The sequence below is a fragment of the Plecotus auritus genome, assembly GCF_963455305.1.
Source record: "Plecotus auritus genome assembly, chromosome: 11".
NCBI lineage: Eukaryota > Metazoa > Chordata > Mammalia > Chiroptera > Vespertilionidae > Plecotus > Plecotus auritus.
The window spans coordinates 51,769,039-51,793,183 of record NC_137777.1 but is presented as its reverse complement, the minus strand read 5'-3'; the positions used below and the strand labels follow the sequence as shown (position 1 = coordinate 51,793,183).

At 50.2% G+C, this 24,145-nt stretch overlaps 1 protein-coding gene across 1 annotated transcript in view; it reads left to right on the top strand.

The window, feature by feature from the left end:
• The first annotated feature begins 3,447 nt into the window (after window positions 1–3,447).
• ZNF704 (zinc finger protein 704) overlaps window positions 3,448–24,145 on the top strand; it is a 129,060-nt gene continuing 108,362 nt past the window's right edge. The window contains exon 1 of the mRNA XM_080646401.1: window positions 3,448–3,923. Coding sequence (XP_080502527.1) covers window positions 3,510–3,923 — 414 coding nt within the window. The 5' untranslated portion in view covers window positions 3,448–3,509. The remainder of the gene's footprint in view (window positions 3,924–24,145) is intronic.

The following is a 24,145-nucleotide window of genomic DNA, read 5'->3' as shown; positions in this document are numbered from 1 at the left end:
GCCAAATGCTTCGAGGCGCCGCCATTAACCATCCATCAGGAGTGGTCTCCCAGCCCGGTTCCCAACCGGCGACTGATCTTGCAGTCGCTGCCACCAGGAAGGATGGGTCCTTATGGAGGTAACTTCTCCATCTTGGGCGGAGACAGCTGCAAGCTAGCTGTGCTATCATCCCAAATCCCTTGGAACCAGGCCGGAATCCGCTCCTCAGGCCTCTGCTGGCTCTGTTTTCCTAATCCGCTCAGTTCTGTGGGGTATAGGAGGTATATGAGGTTAATTCAGTAACCGTGGGCCCTGGAGCCCCACCTCCTGGGGCCACGAGCTGATCATGCTCCGGACGCCTTTTTATGATCGGTCATGCCTGCAAGACAGAGGCCGCTGCACCAGCGGTAACTCTTCCTCCGAGCTGCTGTCTGGCTCTGGTTCTCCCGGGCCCTCCCGTCCAGGGAGGCTACCACCTTCTCTAGCACACAGGCCAGGGCCTCCAGGGCCTCCTCCAGGCTCTGTAACTCATGTGTCTTGGCTTCCCAAGCCAGCGTCTCGCAGTGTTGCAGTTTCAAGGCCGTTAGGAGCCACCAGCCTGCCTTCCTGGCAGCCTTCCGCTGGTCTTTGGGAATCCATCAGGGACGACAAAGCCTTCTCTAACGCCTCTGGCATTACCTCAACCAGCTCCCAGTCCTCCGGGGGGTGGGGCAGTTTAAGGCATCAGGAAGGACCACGCTACCGGATACCACACCTGGTTGGAGGCCACATACCCTCCGACGTGGTGGACGGGGTACTTACCCCAGAATCCTGCCGACTGCACCAAGTGTTGGGAGCAAATTGCTCAGCTAGGAACTTGATCCCTCTGGGTGCAGGAAGAACACATGGGTGACCGTAGGTGGGTGGGGCATGCTTTATTATGAACAAAGCAGCCAAAAACTGGCTGGTTGGTGGCAACTTATATACATGCCCAAATGGAAGAGGCCTCGTGCCAATTAGTGAAGCTCCAGCTATATTCACATAAGCAGGTTGTATAAGGGTGCGCTTGTGCAGTACGTATATTGCTACTGCTGAGTCACTGCCCTTGCGCATGCATAGGGCAAAGGGGCCTTTAACATAGTAACACTGCTGTGTCCTTGCCTGCACGCATGCGTATGGCGAGTGGGGAGTAGGCCTTGAACCTCCGGCATACTCTGGTCAGGGCCCCCACACATATACAGCAATTTTGAAAGGAAACAATGCTGTAAATTAGTACTTCTTCCACTCAACCACAAATCCCAACCACGAACTCACTTAATCTTGTCTTCCCTGTCGGTTCTCAAGAAAACATTTGCTTTCTTTCATCTATGACAATTTCAGACATAAAAAGCTTTATCCTTGGCCTGACCACAGCCCCTGGATAAGATGTAGTCGGGCTTTACAAGCACGTTTTTGCTATTTATAGACAGTTCTGAGCTTACTTGTTATTCTTTGAGAGTATCCCAAGCTACCTTGTTCATATGCCGCTAGCAACACACCGAATATAACGAGCCTTGATACAGACCCACCTGTACCAGGTACGCTTCTAAGCTGACTACACATATTAACCCGTTGTCCTACAAAACAACTTCATTATTACATAAGGACTGCTATTATCTGTATTTCACCGATGAGGAAACTGAGGCACAGGGGAAGAATGAGTAAGTACATAGAGCTGGTAAGTACCTGAGCAGGGACTGGGAGCCTGGCCCTCCCCCACTCATCTCACACCTTTGCGCTCCGCCACTGCTGCACCCAGCAGCCAAAACTTGGTGATCTCTGTTTCTCTGGTCAGAGAAAGACCTGCTGCCCATCTCTAAAATCACCTCCCAAACTGACCAAGACAAATTTCTTGCAATTGGGATGGTGGCCATTCTTTGTTCTTTAGTTTTTATTTATTGACTAGAGGCCTGGTGCATGACATTGGTGCACTCGGGGGCAGGGGTAGGGTCCCCTCAGCCCGGCCTGCGCCTTTTATTAGTCCGGGAGCCCTCCTCACTCTCTGAAGTCTTAAATGCAATATTTAGGAATGAAGAGTTCAACTGGAAAATGCCATGATCTGACTGGTCCCAGGAAGATGAACCTAGTGCTGGCATGTGGAGAGGTCCAGGGAGGGCGTGCTTGAGGAAGTGGGTGGAGAGAGCTGGTCAAAACTTTCACTCGGTAGCCACAGTAGCCACCGACACTGTTGGAGGTTTGGAAATGGAAGGGAAGGGTGGGTGGGCAGCTGCCTCTGGGGATACCTAAGAGAAGGCAGTTAAAATGATCCCGCTATTTTGGGCTGAATGGGTAAAATGAGAGTGTCATTATCTGAAATAGGCCTATCAGGAAGCTCATCTGATTCAGGGAGAACAAATTCATTTTTAGAATCCTTGCCATCATCCCCGTTCCGCAGCTGGGAGACGCCACGAGTGAGCCTATGTAAGGAGTTCCTTAAGGGTCTCAAGGGGGTGTGGTGTTAAATCTCCAGTCCTTACAGGACAGGGCTGAGAGAGGCCGTCTTCTGGAGGCGCCCGCGGAGTGCTGGGGAGGTGGGTGCCCCATCCCTCACCCACAGAGGTGGAATTTGGCATCTGCTGTGAATATAAAGAGTATGGCTTCCCAAATAGCCTCACCTCACACAGTGACAAGTGACTTTTCTGTGCCACACCTAAAATCCTTAGAAAGTGAGTGCCATTAGTTACATGGCAAACTGGTTAGGTGCTTGGTCTCCAGACTTGATCTCACTTCATACTAATTTTTAAAAAATAACAAAGTCAAGCAGTTTGGAAAGGGCCATCCTGCTTCTTTCTACAAAGGCGTGGACAGTGCCAGGGCCCCTCACTTGGGGGGCAGAAAGCTGCTGGGCCTGCGGAGCAGGGAGGGAGCTGGAGTCAGGCCTCTTGGTGAGCGCAGAGCCTGGCCTGAGGGCAGGCCACGCCATGGAAGTGCTTCAAGAACCCCTCTTAGGGGCTGACCCCCAATCTCGGATGGGGACACCATTCCCGATGTCACAGAAGCTCTGGATCTGTCCCCGCACAGCAGAGACCATTCAAATGAACTTGCGGGGGCAAATCTCTTCCTTCAGAGTCTGACTTGGACCTACAACCCGAGTTGTAGTGGAGCGCGCGGTCCTCCGTCCACAGGGAGTCCCCGACTCCGTGCGGGGACGCGGGGGGGGGGGAGCGGGGGGGGGAGGAGGAGGGAGGGAAGGGTGCGGGGCGCGGCGCGCGGAGGCCCCGGATCTGGAGGTCGCGGGTCCGGGAGAAATCCAGTCCGGGTTTTGCGGGCTCGGGGGCCCAGGGCGCTTGGCGGGCGGCGGCGGCGCCCACAGCTCGCGCCCAGGCGGCCACTGTAGGCCCGAGAGGCGCGGCCCGGCCGCCGGCCGCATGGGGCGCAGCGCGGCCCGCGGCTCCAGGGCGGCAGCGGCGTTGGAGGCGGCGGCGCGCGGCTCGCTCACACCAACCCCCTTCCCGCCGTAGCCCCGCCGCAGCCCCGTGCACCCCGGCGGGTGCGGAGGACCCGCGGCAGGCATGCAGGCGCGCCGCCTGGCCAAGCGCTCCAGCCTGGGTGGCCGCCGTGGGGGCCCCGCGCTGCACCCGCCGGGCCCGGCGCCCGAGAGCGGGAGGCCGCTGCTGCCCCCGCCGCCCCGGACCGCGGGGACCGGCCCCCTTCGGGCCGCCGGGGCCGCCTTGTCGCCCGCGCTGCTGCTGCTCGGCGAGGAGGACGAGGAGGAGGAGGGCGCGGGCCGGCGGCGGGGGCGCGGACGGCTGCTGGAGAGGCCCCGCGGGGGCGCGGAGGACGGGGACGAGGACGAGGACGAGGACGAGGACGAGGAGGGAGTCATCGAGGTGGACGGCGACGAGGACGAGGACGGCGAGGAGCGCTTCCCGCCGCTGGGCCCTGGCCGCGCGGTCCCCAGGGGCCTGGCGCGGGGCGCGGGGAAGGTGCGTGCGGGCGGCGGGCAGGGCGGGGCGGGAGGGGCGTGTCGCGCGGGCCGCGGGCGGGGGTCGCTCAGCCTGGCCCGGCTCCGGGCGCGGCGCTGCCCCTCCCTCCAGGGCGGGTCTCGCGCGGGCGCGGGAAAGGCCACCTGTCCCTGTGCGGTTGAGAACTTGGCGCTGGGACAGGTGGGCGCGGGTTTGTGCAGGCGGGGACGGCGAGGCAGGAGGGGGACGTCGTTCTTCTTGAGGAAGCAGGGTGGCCCCTGGTCTGGGATTTGAAGGCCGGTCTGGCTCATGGCTACCAGCCCGCAGCCCGTCCTGCCCATCAGGCCGGCTCTTCCGAGAACAATTGCTGCCGAGTTTCCATTGCGGGCGCCGGGAGGGAACGGTGAGCCGGGCGGCCACAGCCGAACCTGCGGTTTCTACGTGCATTTTGCTGGCAGCCTTGGCAGTGCCCCCTGCCCTCCCTGTTTAAACTCGACATTGTTTAGCATTTTGGCTTCTTTCCCTCCTCAAAACTGCAAATGAGCAAAAAGGAGGAAATCGGGAAAATTGGGGGTAGGGTGGATTTGGCACTGGAAACGCATGTGAGTGTGTGCTGAGGATTCCAGCGAAGTCCCTGTGCACTGAAGCGGGAGATTGCTGGGTTTGTGTATCTCCGGGAGATAAGGGGTTTATTATTACACAACTGACTGGCCGGGCTCCCAGGCGTGCGATTGGACAAGGCAGGCCGCGCCGCGGTTCATGCACAGTGTGTGTTGCTAAGAAGTTTGGAAGGCAGCAAGTGGGAAGGAGGGAGGGCTTCTTCTCCACAGTGGCCCTTAAAGCCACCTGCAGGACTGCTTACTGGAGGTTTCAGAAGGTAAGCGTGGACAGAGTCGGGATCTATTGTGGCAGTGGACCCTCGAGGGAGGAAACATACGTAAACTAGCGAGTTTAATAGATAGAGACTATACATATATTTTTATTTTTGCAGGGGCTTGCGTGAAAGTCAGCTCCTCAAAGCATGAAATTGTAGTTGCAAAGAAACCTTAGACAGGAGCATTAGAACAGCCCCAGTGTTGGCATGGCCACAGATTTCTTTCTGAGACCACCCGCAAGCATCTTTCTGGGAGTGAGAGATTTCCAGCAAGTAGTCATGTGGGAAGAGTTTTGACAGTTGCTTGTTGGAACCCAGACCGTGACCACACTCTTTACCACGGCTGTTCCGGCACTGATGGCTATAGGACCCGGCTGGGCGTGGACGTCAGTCACGTGACACCAGGACATCGAGGAGCAGGAGTAGTGAATATTTAGTATTTTCTTCCAGAAATCCTGAAAATATGCCTTGTGGTTTGAACAGTGCTTTGCACAATTTGTGATAGAAAACAATTATAATTCATGGTCTGTCTTCTAAGCAAACGCAGTGTAGGGGCAAAAATCAAATCTATAAAAACAGAATAACTGTAGTGTGGTAATTTACATTATCAAAAAAGATTCTACACATCTAACAAATTCTGTTACATTATATCAAAATAACTAGAGGCTCGATGCACAAAGAGTAGACCTTCCTTCCCTCTGGCACCTGGGACCCAGGCTTCCTTCCTCTGGCCACAGGCAGGCACCTGGGACCTGGGCTGGTTTCCCTCTGGCCCCAGCTTCATCAGGAAGGATGTTTGGAATGACATCTGGAAGGACGTCTGGTCTAATTAGCATATTACCCTTTTATTATTCTAGATGTCTTGGTTAGAATAGTTGAGATGTTTGAGGTATAATTTGTATAAGTTTTTACTGCTTTTCAGCCATCTTGACATTGCATCTGAAGAGATTTTCAGTGGAATATAATGGGACATTTTATTATAAATGCATATAACAATGTCAATATCATAGATATGTATATCTGTAGGGGTGGGCAAAATAAGTTTACATTCATTGGCATGGAAAAAGACATGCAGGTTATGATGATTACAATAGCTTTATTAACTCTGTTTTGCATACTCACAACTATATACCTACTTTTGCCCACCCCTGTATATATATACTGTGTGTGTGTGTGTGTGTGTGTGTGTGTATACACACACACACTGAGTGGCCAGATTATTATGATCTCTGAACACATAATAATCTGGCCACTCAGTGTATATCCTATATAATAAAAGGCTAATATGCAAATTGTCCCCTTGACCAGGAGTTTGACCAGCAGGCAGGCCGGCCAACTGCCCATGTCCCCTTCCCCTGGGCAGGCTGGCTGGACCCCACCCAGGCACGAATTCATGCACCGGGCCTCTAATATATATATACACACACTGAGTGGCCAAATTATTATGTGCTCAGAGATCATAATAATCTGGCCACTCAGTGTATATATTTATGTATGTATATATATATATATATATATATATATATATATATATATACACACACACACACACACACATGCACTTGTTTATTCAAATATTTATTGAACACCTACGATGTGCCAGGTGCTACTCTAGAACACAGAAGTAAGCACCTTCATATACTCACATCTGGTTAGAGGAATCATAGCAACAATCAAACAAAGATGCTAAGCAGGGTGCTTGAGAGTGGAGTGTGCTGCACAATGAGATGGAAATGGTGGTGCCTCAGAAACTAGGAGGAAGAGGAGAACACTGTTATGGGGAAGACCTCCCTGAGGAGGGGATTTTGAGCTGAGATCCGAGCCACAGCTGGAGAAGATCTTTCCAGAAGGAAGGAATGGCAATGGCAAAAGTCTTAATGTGGGAAGGAGGAAAGGTGGTGAGACTTGGTGGGTTGGAGATGCGCCAGGGAGGCAGGTTGGGGAAGCAGCTTAGAGCCCAGTGGGCCTTTTGAAATAGAGTGTGAAGACTTTGGAACATTTTAAGCAGTAACAGCATACGAGGTGATTTGTGTTTTTAAAAGGCCATGTCATGTGGACAGCAGGGAGAGACCAGCCAGGTGGCCATCGTCTAAGTGGGAGGTGAGGGCAGTGCTCCAGGTTGGCAGAGGGAGTGAGAGAGGAGTGGACGGAGTCAGGGTCTATTGTGACAGACAACTCTCGAGAACTTGCTGATGTGAGAGCGTGAAGGGAGGGAAGAGAATCCAGGGTGAGGCCCCGATGTGAAGGCTGGTTAGATGTACTATTTGCTGTGATTGGGAGAACAGCAGATTTTTGGAAGGGAAATGAGTCCTGTTTCGGGCATACTATGTCTGAGATGACAGTTAAGACATCCAAGTGGAAGCTGCAATGGGGCAGTTGACTGCAGGATGTGAGGCGGAGGGGAAAGGTCAGGGCTGGAGAGAAATATTTGGGAGCCGCCAGCATGTTGATGTCGCTAGAAACTAGTTAGACAGGAAGTGAGACAGGCCTAGAGAGGGAGCCTGGGCCAGACCCTGCGGCCCTGCGGCCAGACCCTGCGGCTCCGCACTGCTCAGGAAGCAGGTCTGGGAGGAGGAGGAGGAGGCAGCAATCATGGGAAATGTGAAAGCCAGTCAGCCAAGCGAAAGCGCTCTGAAAATGGGGTGTGCTGAGTGGTGCTGAATTCTGCTGGGATAGTGAATAAGATAAGGACGGAGCCATGTTCGTTCCGATTCGATAATGTGGAACTTGGTGTCCTTGACCAAAAAAATGTGAAGTCAGTGATGTGACTAGCGTGGGCTGAGAGCAGTGAATGGAGGTGAGGACACATATGGAAAACTGTTTACAAGTTTTGCTGGAAAGGAGAGCAGAGAGAAGCGGAGCATTTGGAGGGCATATGGTCCAGATTTATTTTCACAGGATACAGTAGATGCTAGTGCATGATGGGAAAGTCTGGTCCAGAGCAAATGTATTTGTTTTCTATTGCAGTGTAACAAAGCACCACAAACTTTTTTACTTACAACAGTGGTCATGGTGTCTAGGGTTAGGAGTCCAGGCTCAGCTTCCCTGGGTCTATGCTGTGTCACAGGCTGTAGTCTGGCTGCTAGGTGGGCTGTGTTCTCATCAGGAGGCAGGGCTGGGGAGGAGCTCCCCTGTGAACTCACTCAGGTTGTCAGCAGAATTCAGTCCCTTGCACCTGCAGGTCTGAAGGTCGAGTTTCTTGCTGGCTGTCACCTGGAGGCTGCCTTCAGCTTCTAGACCCTCTCTTCCCACCCCACAGTGCTATTTCATGTGGCCTTCCTCCACACAGCCGCCTACTTCTTCAAGCCTCCTGTCTGCTGGAGAGCTGGAGGCTCGCTGTAATCACAGGAGCAGTGAAACGATCATCATCTTTGCTATTGGTTAGAAGTGACTCCTGGGTTCAACTCACACGTAGTGGGAAGGGATACACAAGGCACGAATACCAGGAGTGGAGGATCATCGGGGGTCACCTTAGGGAGGAACCAAAGATGCAGAGAGAAGAAGGATAATTTCAGGATGACAGTCCTTGGAAAAGGCACAGGGCAGGGGACCTGGACCCCACGGACAGGGGTTGGCCTTTGATGGAAGCAAGAGCCCTTTGCTCATTGAATTGGAGAGAAGGTGGAGACAGGGAGCCCAGATGTGGGTGGTTATATGTCGGATGATGGTCGGATGAAGTGGTACTGGGCCGGTGGCCTGTTTCCCCCACACAGCAGGGAGGAAGGTTGTTGGCTGAGGGTGAGGGAGACCCGAAGTAGAGCTGAAGGCATCACATACCTAGTATGGTCAGCTCAAGTCTAAGTGTATATTCTCGTTTAAACTTGATTACACACCCATGAGTCACCAGCATCATTATCATCATCCTCATTTTGCAGAAGTGATGAGCAGTTCCCTTAAAGACACAGGTGCTGAGCGGCAGAACGGTGCTGAGCCCGAGAAGGGTAACTCCAGAGCATGCTTGCATTGCTGTCTCGTAGACAAAGCAGACAGCTGGATTCAGCAGGGATAGGACTTAGCCAGGTGCGTGAGCAGTGGCCCAGCTGTGACCATAACCGTAGACGTGGGATCTAAGAAAAGTGAGGACAGGAAGGGGTGAGGCATGGTGACAAAGTCGTGCTTGGGTCAGTGAATCGGAGGAAACAGAGTAACCCAATAAAATCCATAAAAGAATGGAAATGAAATGTAGGACAGTTTGGGTTCCAAAGTGACGTTATTGCAAATGAATCTTTGCTGACTGCTTGAGCCAGGAGCTGCACTAAGTGGCGTGCGTGCGGGAGGAGCTCCCGAGACAGCATGCCTGGGGAGCCTGCGGCCCCATTCTCCAGCTGAGGGGCCCACTGCGTGGCCACCGTGGCGTATGTCCATCCACAGCCTGTGCTCTCTTCACTGCACTGGGATCTCTGCTCTCTCCCCATATTTATGTGGGATTTATATGCCCATTTATTTCCAGGAGGATTTGGGATTGCTAAGGAAATCGAGGAATAAATGCTAGTAAGTAGCTGAGATGTTTGCCTGAGAGCTATAATGAGACAACAGGAGGAACGCTGTGTAGTGTGGTGTTCAGTTTCTGACCAAAGAAAATTTACACATTGCTCCTCAGTGGTAAGCTCCCTCCCCTTACCCACCGAAGGGGAAAACTAACTAACCTCCTGGGCCTTGTGTAAGAAACACTGAGTGGCAGAGTAAACAAATCTTCAACCAGAGTTTAATTTTAAAAAGGACCGTGTCAAAGGGAGGAAGCGTTCTCTAATACATAGCGACTCAGCGAAAGCCAAGCAGTGGGGGCTGAGATAATAGGCCAGGACTGCGCTCTGCGATGCTGTGGATTCATTCGTTCAGGGACCAGAATCAGAGCATCTGAAGGGATTAATCATTTACTGGGATAATGTAAGTTTAGGAAAAACCCGACATGAGAGATGGCTAGGCAGCCTGTCAAGATTCCCTCTAGAGAAAAACTGGGAAGAAAGGCTTTTAAATGAGATACTAGATGCCAAAGCTCCCACCATCTATGCTCAATAAATATTAATGGAATGGGATCCGCTTCCTGCCTGCCCCCTCTTCGGGGATGGCTAGCCCAGCTGTTCGACCGTCTCTTGAATAGCAGATGACTGTACGGCGCCTTTGGCAGGGACTGTGCAGCAAACACTGAATTCCAATTTGCTAACAAGCATGTGTCTTGCAAACGGTCTGTGTTGGCTGCGGAGAAAAGCATGTGCTTAAGATACCAGACAAAGTTGTCATTCACCGCCGAGCTGGCAGGGAAACAGAGATGATCTAGCAATCCAGTACCCTCACTGGAGACACTGAAGGTGAATGCCATCCAGCTGGGGCTGCTGACCAGCAGGGGGTGGGCAGGGTTAGTGCCCTGGTCTGCCGGCCCCAAGGGATCACCCTCCTCACTGGGTTAGCCCCCTGGGTCCGGCATGATCTGCACTCCACTTCCTCAGATTTTCAGAAAAAAAAAAAAGAAAAAAAAAATCACTGTTTTCTCAAATGAGCTACCAGTGCTGATCAGCTTCTATGTTTGGAAAGTTCTTCCTTCGTAAGGCACCTCAGATAGAGGCGGCTCACCTGACTGTGGTCAGATGGGCGGGACTCCGCTTTGCGCCGTTTCTACGCGATGTGGGATGTGCACGTTCAGAGGCGGATCCTCGTGGAAATGGGCTCCGTGTCCTTGTGCCTCTGGTGAGCTGGCCGAGCAGATGAGATGTGTACTCAGCCCTTACCTAGCCCCTTCACCTGGCTTTTTCTACTGGCTGACTGTGGGCTGCTCTGTCACACAAGCGTTAGAACAGGAGAGCGAGGGAGACGTCGGTCTCCTCATCTGTGTTCCCGCCTCTTGGTGAGATGCAGCCGAAGGGAGCCACAGTGCTGTGTGTGCTTGACCTCTTCACCGCCCGGCCCTGCCCTTATTAAGCCTGTACCTGCCAGATTACTGTGTCCTCCCCTCAGGGGGTGGGGTGGGGGTGGGAGCTTCCCTCCCCACCACGCTGTGAACTGTCAGAGCTTCTCGCCTGCGTGGAGCAGCCAGCCTGGTCACAGGGGCGTGAAATGATGTCTGAGGTCAGGGAAAAGTGCCCTCCTTGCCCCGGGCCAGTGGTCAGCAAACTGCGGCTCGCGAGCCACATGCGGCTCCGTTGACTAATGAGTTTGCCAACCACTGACCTAGACTCTCGATTCCAATAATTACAGGCTGTTGTTGTTCCTTGTGATTAAGCCCCTATCCCAGTGGTCGGCAAACTCATTAGTCAACAGAGCCGCATGTGGCTCGCGAGCCGCAGTTTGTCGAGCACTGCCCTGGGCCATCTCACAGTGAGGCCAGTGCATGGTGTTTGGTAGACGTCCTAAATCAGCGGGCATATTGGAGACCTCACAACCAACCTTCCGGCCTGGCCAAATCCAAGTCATTGGCACGGGATGGTTTTCTCAGGGTTTGCTGTTGTGTTTCTGTCCATGCCCTCGGTAGATGTGCAAGGTGGGCCCTGAGACTCGGGGGAGAAGCAGTGATAAGGCCGACCGCCCCCTCAGGGGGCCCAGCCTAACGAATTCCTGACAAGTTATCTAGAAAGAGGTTCTGAGTTCCCTTTCTCTTTATCCCGCCCCGCCCCTCCCCCCCATCAAGATTAGCTCTGCCGAGAGAGTTAGTTGGTTCCCACAATTTGGAATGTAATTGTGAGATGTCCCCTAAAACAATTGTAGCCGAATACCCTGTGTGAAGAAGGTGGTGCGGCCTGGCCAGGAGGTGGTTCCTGCATGGCAGGCCAGGGATGAGCTTCGACCCCTGAAGCTGGCAAATGGTTGCCCTCATTTACTGGATCAGAGGGAATTCTACATAATAAAAGGTGAATATGCAAATCGACCAAACAGCGGAATGACTGATCGCTATGACGTGCACTGACCACCAGGGGGCAGACTTTCAACGCAGGAGCTGCCACCTGGTGGTCAGTGCACTCCCACAGGGGGAGAGCCGCTCAGCCAGAAGCTGGGTCGTGGCTGGCGAGCGCAGCGGCGGTGGTGGGAGCCTCTCCTGCCTCCACGGCAGTGCTAAGGAAGTCCGACTGACAGCTTAGGCCCTCTCCCCACGGGCTCCTGGACATCCCCTGAGGGCTCCTGGACATTTCCTGAGGGCTCTTGGACTGTGAGAGGGCGCAAGCCAGGCTGAGGGACCCCCCCCCCCCCCCCCGTGGACGAATCTCGTGCACCGGGCCTCTAGTCTATATATATAAAAGGCTAAGCAACCGTCTGATCAGCCAGTGGGTATAACGCACACTGACCACCAGGGGGCAGAAGCTCAATGCAGGAGCTGCCGAGCTGCAGTGACTTGGCAGTGGCGGTTCTCGGGTGATGCACCCTGGAACCAGAGAGTAGGGAGCCTGATTCCTCGAGGGGCCATGTGATTCCACCTTTGGCCGTGGGTATTGTTGTTGCTGGGACACTGTCGGCCTGAATCTCGTTTACTGCTAAGCTGTGGTGACCGCAGACCTCGTTGAGCTGTGGCGCCACCCCAGGTGTGGCGGCTGGGGTGGGACCATGGGAGGTTGGCTCCAGGTCATGTCCAGCCCATCTTGCCCAATCCTGCCCCACTGGCCACCTCCTAATTAATTTTCTTTCAATGTGCACAAATCCGTGCACTGGGCCACTAGTATGATATAACACAGATTCATTGAGCGGAATCAGAGTGATTAAATCCTAACACTTCGTTGAAGATACTGTTTTGGAAACTCCAGTGTTACGGTCCGAGGGCAAACAGGCTGAGCTCCAGTCTTGAAGGAGAGGCTGTCATTCTGGGCTAAGAACTTTGCAGTAATGGACAAGGGGGTTTCCCTCATTGTGCAGGAAGCTGGGAGCCTGGAGGTGCCCAGCGCTGCGGGGCCGGCTGGGAGCTGCTCCGTGAGGGCGGCTCCATGTTGCCCCCAACTGCACCTGGCATGCTCTCCTGACTTGGGACTAATTGGTGTGGCCAGTCAGAGCTAGTGAACATCACAAGTGCACCTACGTTCTAAATTCAGTCCATTTTCTAAAGAAGTCTGTGTGCCTTGAAATACCATGTGAAAAACCCCACAGATGGGGTCATGTTAGTTCATTGATCTGCCCTTGGTTGTGGGCTCATGAGAGAGAAGGAGAGAGCAGGCCTGAGCACAGCAGTGACCGCGGCCCCCAGCCACTACCGCCGCTCGTGGATCAGGGAACAGGAGCACAGGCTCTGGGTCCAGTGCCGGCTTCTCCGCCTGCTGCTGGGGCCTCCTCAGGCTCCTTAACGCCAGGCTTCAGTGCGGTCAAATACAACTGGGATGCGTCGTTCAGCCTCCTCCATGGAGTACGCCGGGGCCTCCTGGAACTACACCTGGCTGGCAGTTAATTTCCTTTGTGGTTTCGGAAGGAAGGCTTTTGTGAAGTTTTGTTTGAGGATCCAGAATCCACAGTCATTTTGACTGTTCCAACCTCCTCCTGGGTGCAGACCCAGGGCAGGGCAGGGAGTGGCTTCCCAGCCTGAGCTCCCTGGGAGCCTGGTGGTGGGAAGCTCAATGCTTTCCCTTTCAGCTCAGGAGGCTGCGAGCCACCGACCCGCTTGTGTGAAGGGGACAGAGGCCTCTGCCTCTTGGCCATCAGCTGCTCAGATCTGCACCTCCCACAGTGAGCACGCCTGGCTGCCTGCGAGTCAGAACATGGATGCGTGTCCCTAAAAGCTGCCGAGGCGGCACGGTGACGGTACCTTCCACCCTGAGATGGAGGCCTGGGCTTGCCCTTCCCGGCCTACTCTGCTCTGGTGCGAAGGCCTGCTGACCTTTTGTTGGGTGAAGGAGTCATCTTTGTCCTGCGGGCAGGCGGGGATGCAGAGCGCAGAGTTCCTCTGGACTGGGCACCCGCTTGCTCCACCATGGGGAGACTGCGGCAGGTGAGGGGAGGGCTCTGTGCGAAACGGCCTGGGAAATGCCACTGAGTGAGAGATACCGATTTCTAAAGTTAGACAACACCTTAATATAGAACCGCTGGGAGAGAGTACTACACCTGTGCACCTAAAGAGGTCGCTGATGGCCCTGGGCAGGGGGCTCAGTTGGAGCGTTGTCCTGTGCACCAGAAAGGTTGCCAGTTCGAGTCCCTGTCAGGGCACATTCCTAGGCTGCAGGTTCGATCCCTCCCTGGTCAGGGTGTGTACAGGAGGCAACCAATCCATGGTTCTCTCTCACATTGATCTCCTTCCTCCCTCCCTCCCTCCCTCCCTCCCTCTCTAAAGTAAATAAAAACATAGCTTCAGGTGAGGATTGAAACAAAACAAAGTCACTGATCATAGAGGCCAAGAGCCTGCTGCGTTTCCAAAGAAAACAGTATGACTGTAGGTCATATTAATATTATTGATGTGCTAAGGAGGCTTTTTTCTAGAGCTGCATTCCCTTGGGATGCATTTTGGGAAATACTGGCTTATAATTATTTTCCCAATGGGAAATCCATGGCTAAGTGGTCTATACTGGGGATAAACAATGAAAGCTGCGTTATTAAAGAAATACATTGGCACACGTGCAAAGAGTTAAAATGTTGTTAGTGGGTCATGGGGGCTTGGAAATATTTTTCCTCATAAGCTGATCATTTCTTCACTATCAAGTTTGCTTTAAAAAGGAGTATTTCAGACCTGGCCGGGGTGGCCCAGTTGCTGAACGTAGTTCTGTGCACCAAGAGGTCGCTGTTGATTAGGCTTGACCTCCAGTCGGGGGTGTGCAGGAGGCAGCAGACCGATGTTGATGTTTTTTGATCATGGATGTTTCGCTCTCCCTCTTCCTTTCTCACTCTCTAAAACACACACCCCTCCACAAACACACACACACACACATAACACTAAAAACATTTTAGAAAACATTTTTTAAAAGGAGTATTTCATGTAGTAAATTTTCACTTGTACATCATGTGTGGAGTTTAAAAACAGGTGAAAACACACCTTTTCTCAGTAAATCGGTAGGTCTAATAGGATGGGAGCTGTGAGACTCACAGGTGCTTATGTCCAGGAAAGTGGGCTTACTAATGTGTTTTCCATTATTAAGGAAGAAGACTGAAAATATCAGAATACTCTAAATGAAAAGAGTGGATAAACTCACTGGGACTAGATGATGGACACACTTTCTGTCGACAGTTATTGCAAATGAAGGGGTTCAGCCTTTGGAACACTGAATACCTGTATTGGATATTGTTCAGTGCCTGTTTCAGTATTACCCAACATTTAATGTATTGTATTTATAGAGGGCCCTTGTCACCAACTTCATTTGACCCTCCTGGTAATTTGGGAGGTAGATATTGTTATCGCTATCCTATAGATGCGGAAAATAAGCCCCAGGGAAGATTTAGGGCAGTTTCTGTGGAAAAAAAAAAAGTGAGGTAATTATATTTCAATTGACATAGATATTTGTCAAACATTTTAGAGAACATTTGGAACAACAGGTTTTTAAAATAATTGGAATTGGTACCTAACCAACAATGGGAATTGAAGGACAGAGGAGCGCTGTAATATAATTTTTGTGGGTTGTCATAAATACTTTCACGTCGCTTGCACATGCTTTACAAATCAGATGAAGTGCCTACTGAAGACCATACCTCACGAGTTTCTGTTAATTTAGGTTAGGACCCAAGGTTTAGTTTAAAGGATAATTTTTTGAAAATGTAAGCTTTTGAAAATGTTTTCAATTAGCAGGTTCACATACTTGCAGCACAGAAGTAGGTTGACAAAATATTAGAAAAATAGTGGAAATATTAGAATAAAGATCTTGAACTTATACAAGTAAGTATGTGAGAGTATCTGAAAGAAAAGTCGTCTTGTTTCATCAAATATTAGCAGCAGTAAAATGATCTCAGAAAAGGGAGGAAGATGTACTGAACGCTATCGCATCTTAGAGTGGGAAGAGGTGGTTGGCAACACAGGAACTGCCACGGGAAGGTTTGAAAGGGCCCAGGGAGGGTTTACAGACGGGGAGAGGGGATGCTCTTTGCATTTCTAATACATCAGAGGCATGTGTGCTCTTTTAGACAACATTGCGCTGAAGGGTTAGCCAGTGTGATAAGGCAAGAAAAATAAACGAAAGGCATAAAAATTAGGAAAAAAGAACGTCACACTGTCTCTATTTGCAGGTGATATAATCACTTACAGAGAAAACCCTAAGTGATCAATAAAACCAGTAGAACTGATCAGTGAATTTAGCAAAGCCACAGTATATACGATCAGTTTACAAAAAAAAAAAAAAAAAAAAAAACACAGAAAACCACAAAACAATTGCATGCACTGCATTTGGAAAATAAAATTTAAAAAATATATTTACAAGGGTATCAAAAACCAAACACTCGGGAATAAAATATACAAAAGAGAAATCTCTGACCTGGATGAGAATGATTAACGAATAACTAAATAAATGAATTGATAGACCACGTTCAGTTAGCAAACTCAATATGATAAAGATGTCCGGTCTTCACAAACTGGTTTATAGGTTCAACACCATCCCAATCAAAATGTCAGCAGGGCTTTGTGTAGATGTCTATGGGGATACAAAATAACTGTAATAGAAAACTTATGAAAAAGTAAGAACAAAATTGGAGGATTTACTCTACTTGCTATGAGGCGAGAACAATCTAGAAAGCTTGCTACAAGATGCACGGATGGATTCATACAGCAGAATAAAGGCCCCAAGTAAATTCACACTGAGATGTGGTTCAAGAAAGGCACCAAATAAATTCAGCAGAAAAGTTTCTTTCAACCAACAGTCTTAGAAAGACTATCCACATAGGAAGAAAGTAAAAAAAACATTCTCCTCCTACCTTGCAGCCATACACAAAAATTAATTCAAAATGAATCATAGTTATAAATGTAAAAACTGAAACTGTTATAAAGCTTCTTGAAGAAAATAGAGGAGAAAAATCTTGGCAACCTTAGGAAGGCAAAGAATTTTAGACAACAGAAAGCACTAGTTATAAAAGGGGAAAAATCGATAAATTACACTTTATCAAAACTAAAGATGCAGGCCCACCAAGAGACACGATTAATAGAATAGGTGAATCTTACCTAATAATAGACAAACATGTAAATTGACTGTACCTCTGCTACACCCACAGCCAATCAGGAGTGAGTATGCAAATTATCCCAACAAAGATGGTGAGGTAATTTGCATATGCAGGTGTAGAGCGGCTGGGAGGGGCGGGATGCCTGCTAGGAGGGGGAGTGAGGGCGGCGGAGGGAGCTACAGGAGTGGTGCTCCGGCTTGCCAGCTCCCGGGCGGCTGGGAGTGAAGCCAGGGGAAGGAACGCCTATTCTTGCACAAATATCTTACAACGGGCCTCTAGCAATTAAATAAATTTCTTCTACCACTTTTGTCTGGGAGCATTCAGACATCTCATTCCTGCAGTGCCTGCTCTGCGCCAGCCGCTTCGCCGGATGCAGAGTATGATGTGGTCTGCATGAGGCATTCAGTTTAGTGGGAGGAACAGTCAGACAAATGATATGGAATGACAGATGCAAGAACAGTGTAGGTAAAGGACTCATAAGACAGCTTTCACTTGAGAAATGTAGAGTCCTGGCCGTGGTTAATGATCTGCTAAGTCGCCAAGCTAGCCTAAGCACGAGCTTGCTGAACCCTATCTGCCCGCTTGCCCCCCACATCTTTTCCTTTCTGCTGTTCTCAGCAAAAGGAGTGGCATTTTAAGCATAAGCTTAGTGGCTAGGATCAAGTAGTAAATGGCATCCATGTTTTCAGTTTACTACGAAGAGAAATGGAATTGTAGATCTTTAAAGAAATCCATGTGCTGGGAGCAGCAGGTGTGAAGTGGGTGCTGGTGGAGGACATGTTCTCTATGTTTAAAACACTGTGCAAGTGAGCATGGGGAACAGTACATGAGGGGAAAAATACACAAGGGGTCCCCCCAAAATGTAGATACACTTTAACAGCTGACAGCTCAGTTTTGAAAATTCAATGTATTTTAATGAACACCACCTTTATAATTATTCAAAGTGTGTGTATACATTTTTTGGGGGGACACCCTACATTTTAATTCTCCGGATCTGTTGAATGGGGTGGGAAGGAGCTACTGGGGGCATATCACTCTGCTACAGTGTAATAATATTCCCAGGACCTTGTACCATCAGTAAAGGTTTGTTATGCTCAACAGAGAGGCAAGAATGGAACTAAGACATTTTAGATAAATTTGCTACAAAAATTACTAAGGTTTATCAGTCACAGGTAGCAACATTTTTTTATTAAAAACTAGAGGCTCGGTGCACAAATTTGTGCATGGGTGGGGTCTCTCTGGGTAGTCTGCAGGGATAGGGCTGAAACCCGCAGTCCAGCGCAGCCTGCAGCTCCTACCTGCCGCTCCCGTTCATCCCGGCCCCACTGTGCCTGCTGCGGGCTTGCACCCAATCAGTCCCAATTGGGAGAGGCTCGCACTGCCACAGCAGCGCTCACCAGCCATGAGCCCTGCGTCTGGCTCCCTCTCAAGGGGAGTGGCCTGTGGGATCGGGCTGAAACTGGCTCTTCGTCATCTCCCGAGGGGTCCTGGATTGCAAGAGGGTTCAGGCCAGGCTGAGGGACACCACTGGTGCACAATTGGGGCCAGGGAGGGACCGCAGGAGGGCTCCAGGGTGTGTCTGGCCCATCTTGCTCAGTCCTGATCAGCTGGAACCCAGCAGCAAGCTAACCTACCGGTTGGAGCATCTGCCCTGTAGTAGTCAGTGCACGTCATAGTGACTGGTCAACCGGTCAACTGTCTGCCCTCTGGTGGTCAGTGCACATCATAGCGAGCGGTTGAGCAGCCTTCGTATATCATTAGCATATTACGCTTTGATTGGTTGTTCGATTGTTCTGCCCGTCGGTCTACTTGTATATTACCCTTTTATTATATAGGATTGATTTACATGGCATATGCCCACTAACGTTGACAGGGTTGCATAAGTACAGCCATATGTACGTACATCCCCAAATAATTGTATTCATTTCTAGCAGTTTCAGCATTCTTATCAGCGAAGCCCCACATTGCTTTTCTCCCCTAATTTTCAACATGTAGATCTTAAAGCTCCAAGGAGTGATATTCTAACCTTAGTGTGAAGGCACGTTGGGCATTTAACATAGTGTGTTTTTCAAGGGCACTGGGCTCCCTTCTCAGCCATGGCTCTCCAAGTGGGATTGCCCTCAAGAGTCACCTACCAGCAAAGGAAGTGCTGTCCCCATGTGGCTGCTCACACGCACAACCCTGACCGAGCAGGCGTGCTCTCAGCCCTGCGCTCTCAATGAAGTCCTGAGAGGTCCCGCTAGGGTCAGCTGGAAAACAACAAGTGTCCCAGCCTGATGGTTGGCCCATGCATTCTGCCTACATCATGGGAATAAACCTGCCCGCTTTCCAAAAACAAAACAATAGCCGGGCCCAGCAGGCTGATGGCTGGGACGGTCAGGAAGTGAGCCTGCTCTGTGGTAGCTTGCTCTTTGTCACCTTCCCATGGTCCCCACCTGTCAATTACAGGGAACAAACATGTTGGCAGATGTTTGCAGCACAGACTTTGAGTTCTGTGTGTAATGAGCTCAAGTGTTCTGGAAACCCAGGAAAGGGGACATTAACTATGTAGGGGAGTCCGTGAAGGCTTTGGGGTAAATGATGTTGGCATAAAGTCTGAAGGCTGAATAGAGAGGTCAAGTGGAGAGGGACGTGAATGGCCCTCTAGGCAAAAGCAGAACAACACAAAAATTACAGCAAGTCCGGGCATGGTGGCGGAAGCCATGATGGTGGAGGAGGCCATGGTGGTGGCGGAGGCCATGGTGGTGGCCATGGCAGAGCCATGGTGGTAGCCATAGTGGAGACTGTGGTGCTGGTGGGAGCCGTGATGGTGGCTAAAGTGGAGGTCATAATGAAGGTCATGGTGTGGCTGTGGTGGAAGCCATGATGGAGGCCTTGGTGGTGGCTGTGGTGGAGGCCATGGTGGAAGCTGTGGTGGAGGCTGTGGTGGAGGTCATGGTGAAGGTCGTGGTGTGGCTGTGGTGGAAGCCATGGTGGAGGCCTTGGTGGTGGTTGTGGTGGAGGCCATGGTGGAGGCTGTGGTGGAGGTCATGGTGGAGGCCTTGATGGTGGCTGTGGTGGAGGCCATGGTGGAGGCTGTGGTGGAGGTCATGGTGGAAGCTGTGGTGGAGGCCATCCATGGTGAAGGTCATGGTGGAGGCTGTGGTGGAGGTCATGGTGAAGGTCGTGGTGTGGCTGTGGTGGAAACCATGGTGGAGGCCTTGGTGCTGGCTGTGGTGGAGGCCATGGTGAAAGCTGTGGTGGAGGCCATGGTGGAGGCGTGGTGGAGGCCATGGTGGAAGCTGTGGTGGAGGCCACGGTGGAGGCCATGGTGGAAGCCGTGGTGAAGGCCCCGGTGGAAGCTATGGTGAAGGCCATGGTGGAGGCCGTGGTGGTAGCCGGAGCAGTGGCTGTGGTTATGGCTGTGGTGGAGGTGGGCCTCGGTGCCATGCCGTCACATAAGATGCATTTCAGTTGCATAGGAAAGTGTTTTTGGAGAGAGGGATTAAGAAGTATGTTTTGTCCCATGCATGTGTCACACATGATTTTTAAGTGGTATTTCGATCCATACACAAATAACAAGCATTTGCCCATTCTGGAAGCAACAACCACACATGCAAGCAGCTCCATTTCTCTGTTAGAGAACACTGATCGCTGACAGAAAAAACAAGGCTGGTGAACTGGCTTCCACACCAGGCCTGTGATGTAAAGAAAACAATGGGGCTGTGGCTATAAAGCGAATCACAGTGCTAGCCACGATTAGAGTGAAACCCATGTCATTCAGGGCCATTAACACCTGAGGAAGACGGCCCTAGCTTGCCGTCATTTTGCAGGTTTTTTGTGTTTTTCTTGTTTCAGAAAATTCAGGTATGCCTTTTCTGTTTGAAAGCTTACTTATAAGCAAGTCTAAATCTGTGGTTCTGGGATAGCTCGTTCACCACTTGACTAACAGTGAACCCACAGTCTTGAAGACATATCCCCTTCCTCAACGCTGGAGGCCCTCCAAATTCTCAGCAATGTTTGCAGAGGTTTGTATCTGGACACGTGGAGTCTTTCTGTCCCTGACAGAGGAATGTGGAGCCTGGGAGCATGCCAGCTCTTTTATTTCAGCCAGGCAATGAGTGTGAGAAAGGAAAGTAGCACAAGTCACAGGAACATCACTTTTAATCAAAGGCTTGAACTTCCTCAGCGTAGCCAAAACTCTTATCAGCGGGGTCAGCGTCCAGAGGGAGGAAGTGGAATGCAGATGCAGGATGTAATCTGCAGTGGCTCAGGCCCTCTATCAGTCACCAAAGAAGTGAGGAGGGGTTGGCATAGGTGCTATAGGGTATATTGTTCTAAATAATGTTCTTCCGTGTTTTTGGTGGTGTTGAGAAGCTAAACATTTATGGAAGGGAGCATATCTTAAATGAATGGAATAGAATGGAATGAAGTAGAACAGAACAGATTAGAATGGAATGGAACAGAACAGAACAGAACAGAACAGAATTAAAAGGTCCTCTATAAAGTCCATTCAGATATATTCATGCTTATTGCTCAAGGGCTCCAGAAGCTTCTAAATCAAAGTCAAGAAATATTCCACATTTGGAAATATTTTTGAAACTATTTTTGATTGTCTCCAAATAAAATTTTATTTTCATTTTATTAATCTTTATTGTTAAGAGTATTGCAGTTGTCCCTCTTTTTCTCCACCTAGTTCCCACTCTGCCCCAAGGCATCAACACCCTGTTATTTGTGTCCATATGTAATGCATAGATGCATATAAATTCTTTGGTTAATCTCTTCCCGCCCCTTCCCTCTGAGATTCATCAGTCTGTTCCATGTTTCCATGTCTCTGATCCTATTTCATTCATCAGATTATTTTGTTCATTAGATTTCTTGTTTGTTTATTTTGATTTTTAAATTCAATTGTTGATAGATATGTATTTATTACCATTTTATTGTTTATATATATTTTTTCTTCTTCTAACTGCTTTTCTCTTGCTGCTTTTAAGATTTCCTCTTTGTCTTTAACCTTTGGCATTTTAATTATGATGTGTCTTGGTTGGGCCTCTTTGGGTTCCTCTTGTTTGGGACTCTCTGTGCTTCTTGGACTTGTAAATTTATTTCTTTCACCAGGTAGGGGAATTTTCTGTCATTATTTATTGCTCTCTCTCTTCTCCTTCTGGCACCTCCATGATGTGAATGTTGGGACACTTGAAGTTGTCCCAGAGGCTCCTTATCCTATCTTCATATAGTGCTTGGATTCTTTTTTCTTCTTGCTCTTCTGATTGGGTGTTTTTTGCTTCCTCATATTCCAAATCATTGATTTGATTCTCAGAATCCTCCACTCTACTGTTGAATCCCTATAAAACATTCTTTATTTCAGTTAGTGCATGCTTAATTTCTGACTGGTCCTTTTTCATATTTTTGATATTTTCACTAAGATTCTTGAAAGTCTTAGTAAGTCCTTTGAAGCTCTCATTAAGATCTTTGAGCAACTTTAAAACCATTGTTTTGAACTCTATCTAGTAGTTTGTTTGCTTCCATTTATTTGGTTCTTTTTCTGAAGATTTCTTCTGTCCTTTCATTTGTGACCTATTTCTTTGTTTCTGCATTTTGGCTACTTCCCTGTGTTTGTTTCTATGTATTAGGTAGAGCTGCTATGTCTCCTGAAATTGGTAGAGTGGCCTTGTGTAGTAGATGTCCTGTCAAGCCCAGTGGCTCAGCCTCCCCAGTCACCTGAACTGGGCACTCTAGGTGTGCCCCTGTGTGGGCTGTGTGCACAGTCTTATTGTAGTTGAACCTTGATTGCTGTTGGCATCCCTGGGAGGAATTGACCTCCAGGCCAAATGACTGTGAGGACCAGCTGTGACTATAGTGAAAGAGCTTCTGTGCAGGAGACACCCCTGTGGAGGAAGACTTGCTTCAGTGGTACTTTGGTACTTACTGAGTCTGCCCCCTTGAATGTGGTGCTTGTGGATATGTAGAGTTGTAATCTGGTATGGTCTGAAGCTGTCCACCAGGTGTACTGGCTCTGGGGCCTCGAGGGAGGTGCAAAGTCAGCCACTGCCTGAGACCACCCAGCAGAGCTACAGAGTGATCTGCAGATTGCTGCTACTTGTGTTGGGCTTGGAAGTGTCCAGGCAAGGCCTAGCTCTCTTGGGCCTCTTATTGATAGCACACTGATGCCAGGTGCTGCTTGTTTGAGAGATTTTAGGAAATTTCATCTGAAGCCTGAGCCAGGAACAGGACAATCAAATGGAAAAGCCACTGCAAACAGCTTGGTGGGGCTGCAATTGGATGGGGCAGAGTCTCAGGGAATCATCAGGGCAGAGCAAGCAATGTGAGCCAGGCTGATGGAAACTCAGGTTTGACTGCTAGTCAGCTCTGCAATGGGAGAGGTCTCAGCATAGGAACAATGACCCCTGTGAGCACTCCTATCTGGGAGAAAGCCAGCCCCAAGTTCTTGCTCAGATGCCAGGCAATACAGTTCTTCTCCATATGCCCCGGGATTCCCCCAAGCCATTGCCCTAGGGCTGGAGCTCAGAGGGAGTGAGTCCTTCTAAGTCTGTGCTTTGGCCCTTTAAGAGGAACTGCCTGGATCTCCAGCAGGGTCCGTGTCACTCAGTTATAATCCCCGCTGGTTTTTATAGCCCAAAGTTACGAGGGCTTCTCTTCCCAGCTCTGGAACCCTGGGCTGGGGTCTGGTGTGGGGACTGGGACTTTTTGCTTCTCACGGGATGCCTCTGCAATGGAGATATCCTGCCCAATTATGAAAATGCCACACATGGGTGTCTGGCCAGCTGGGTCTGTGCCTCCACCCCTCCTTCCAGTCTCAATGTACTTCCTTCTTTACTACTCTAGTTGTAGGACTTCCATTCAGCCAGATTTTAGGCAGATCTGAATGATGGTTGTTCTGTATTTTAGTTGTAATTTTGATGTGGTTGTGGGAGGTGGCGAGAACCAGTTTTACCTACATCACCATCCTTGGTTCTCTTAATTTAATAGCATACTTTGTTTGGAGGTCGATTTTTTAAAATGTAAAAACTCCAAGATGAAGTGAGATGAGAAAAACAGCTTTTGTTTCCTGCCTTCAAACCTTCAAGTGCTCAGCGGTGCCCTGACTGTCAGGTGGGATGGTAGAGACGGCCCTGCCCCTGTCTGGTTGTGGTGGAGAAGTGGAGCACATGACGCTTCATACTGGCTCCATCTTCTTCACCTCCCCCCACATCGAGTCGGGCACCCATTCCTGTGAATGTCTCCTTCCCACCCTCTCTACCTCCCCATCTGAGCATTTCTCCACTAGGCTAGTGCTTGCAGCCTCCTAACGGATCCCTGTGTATTAGGTTCTTGTTGCCACAAAGGACCCCAG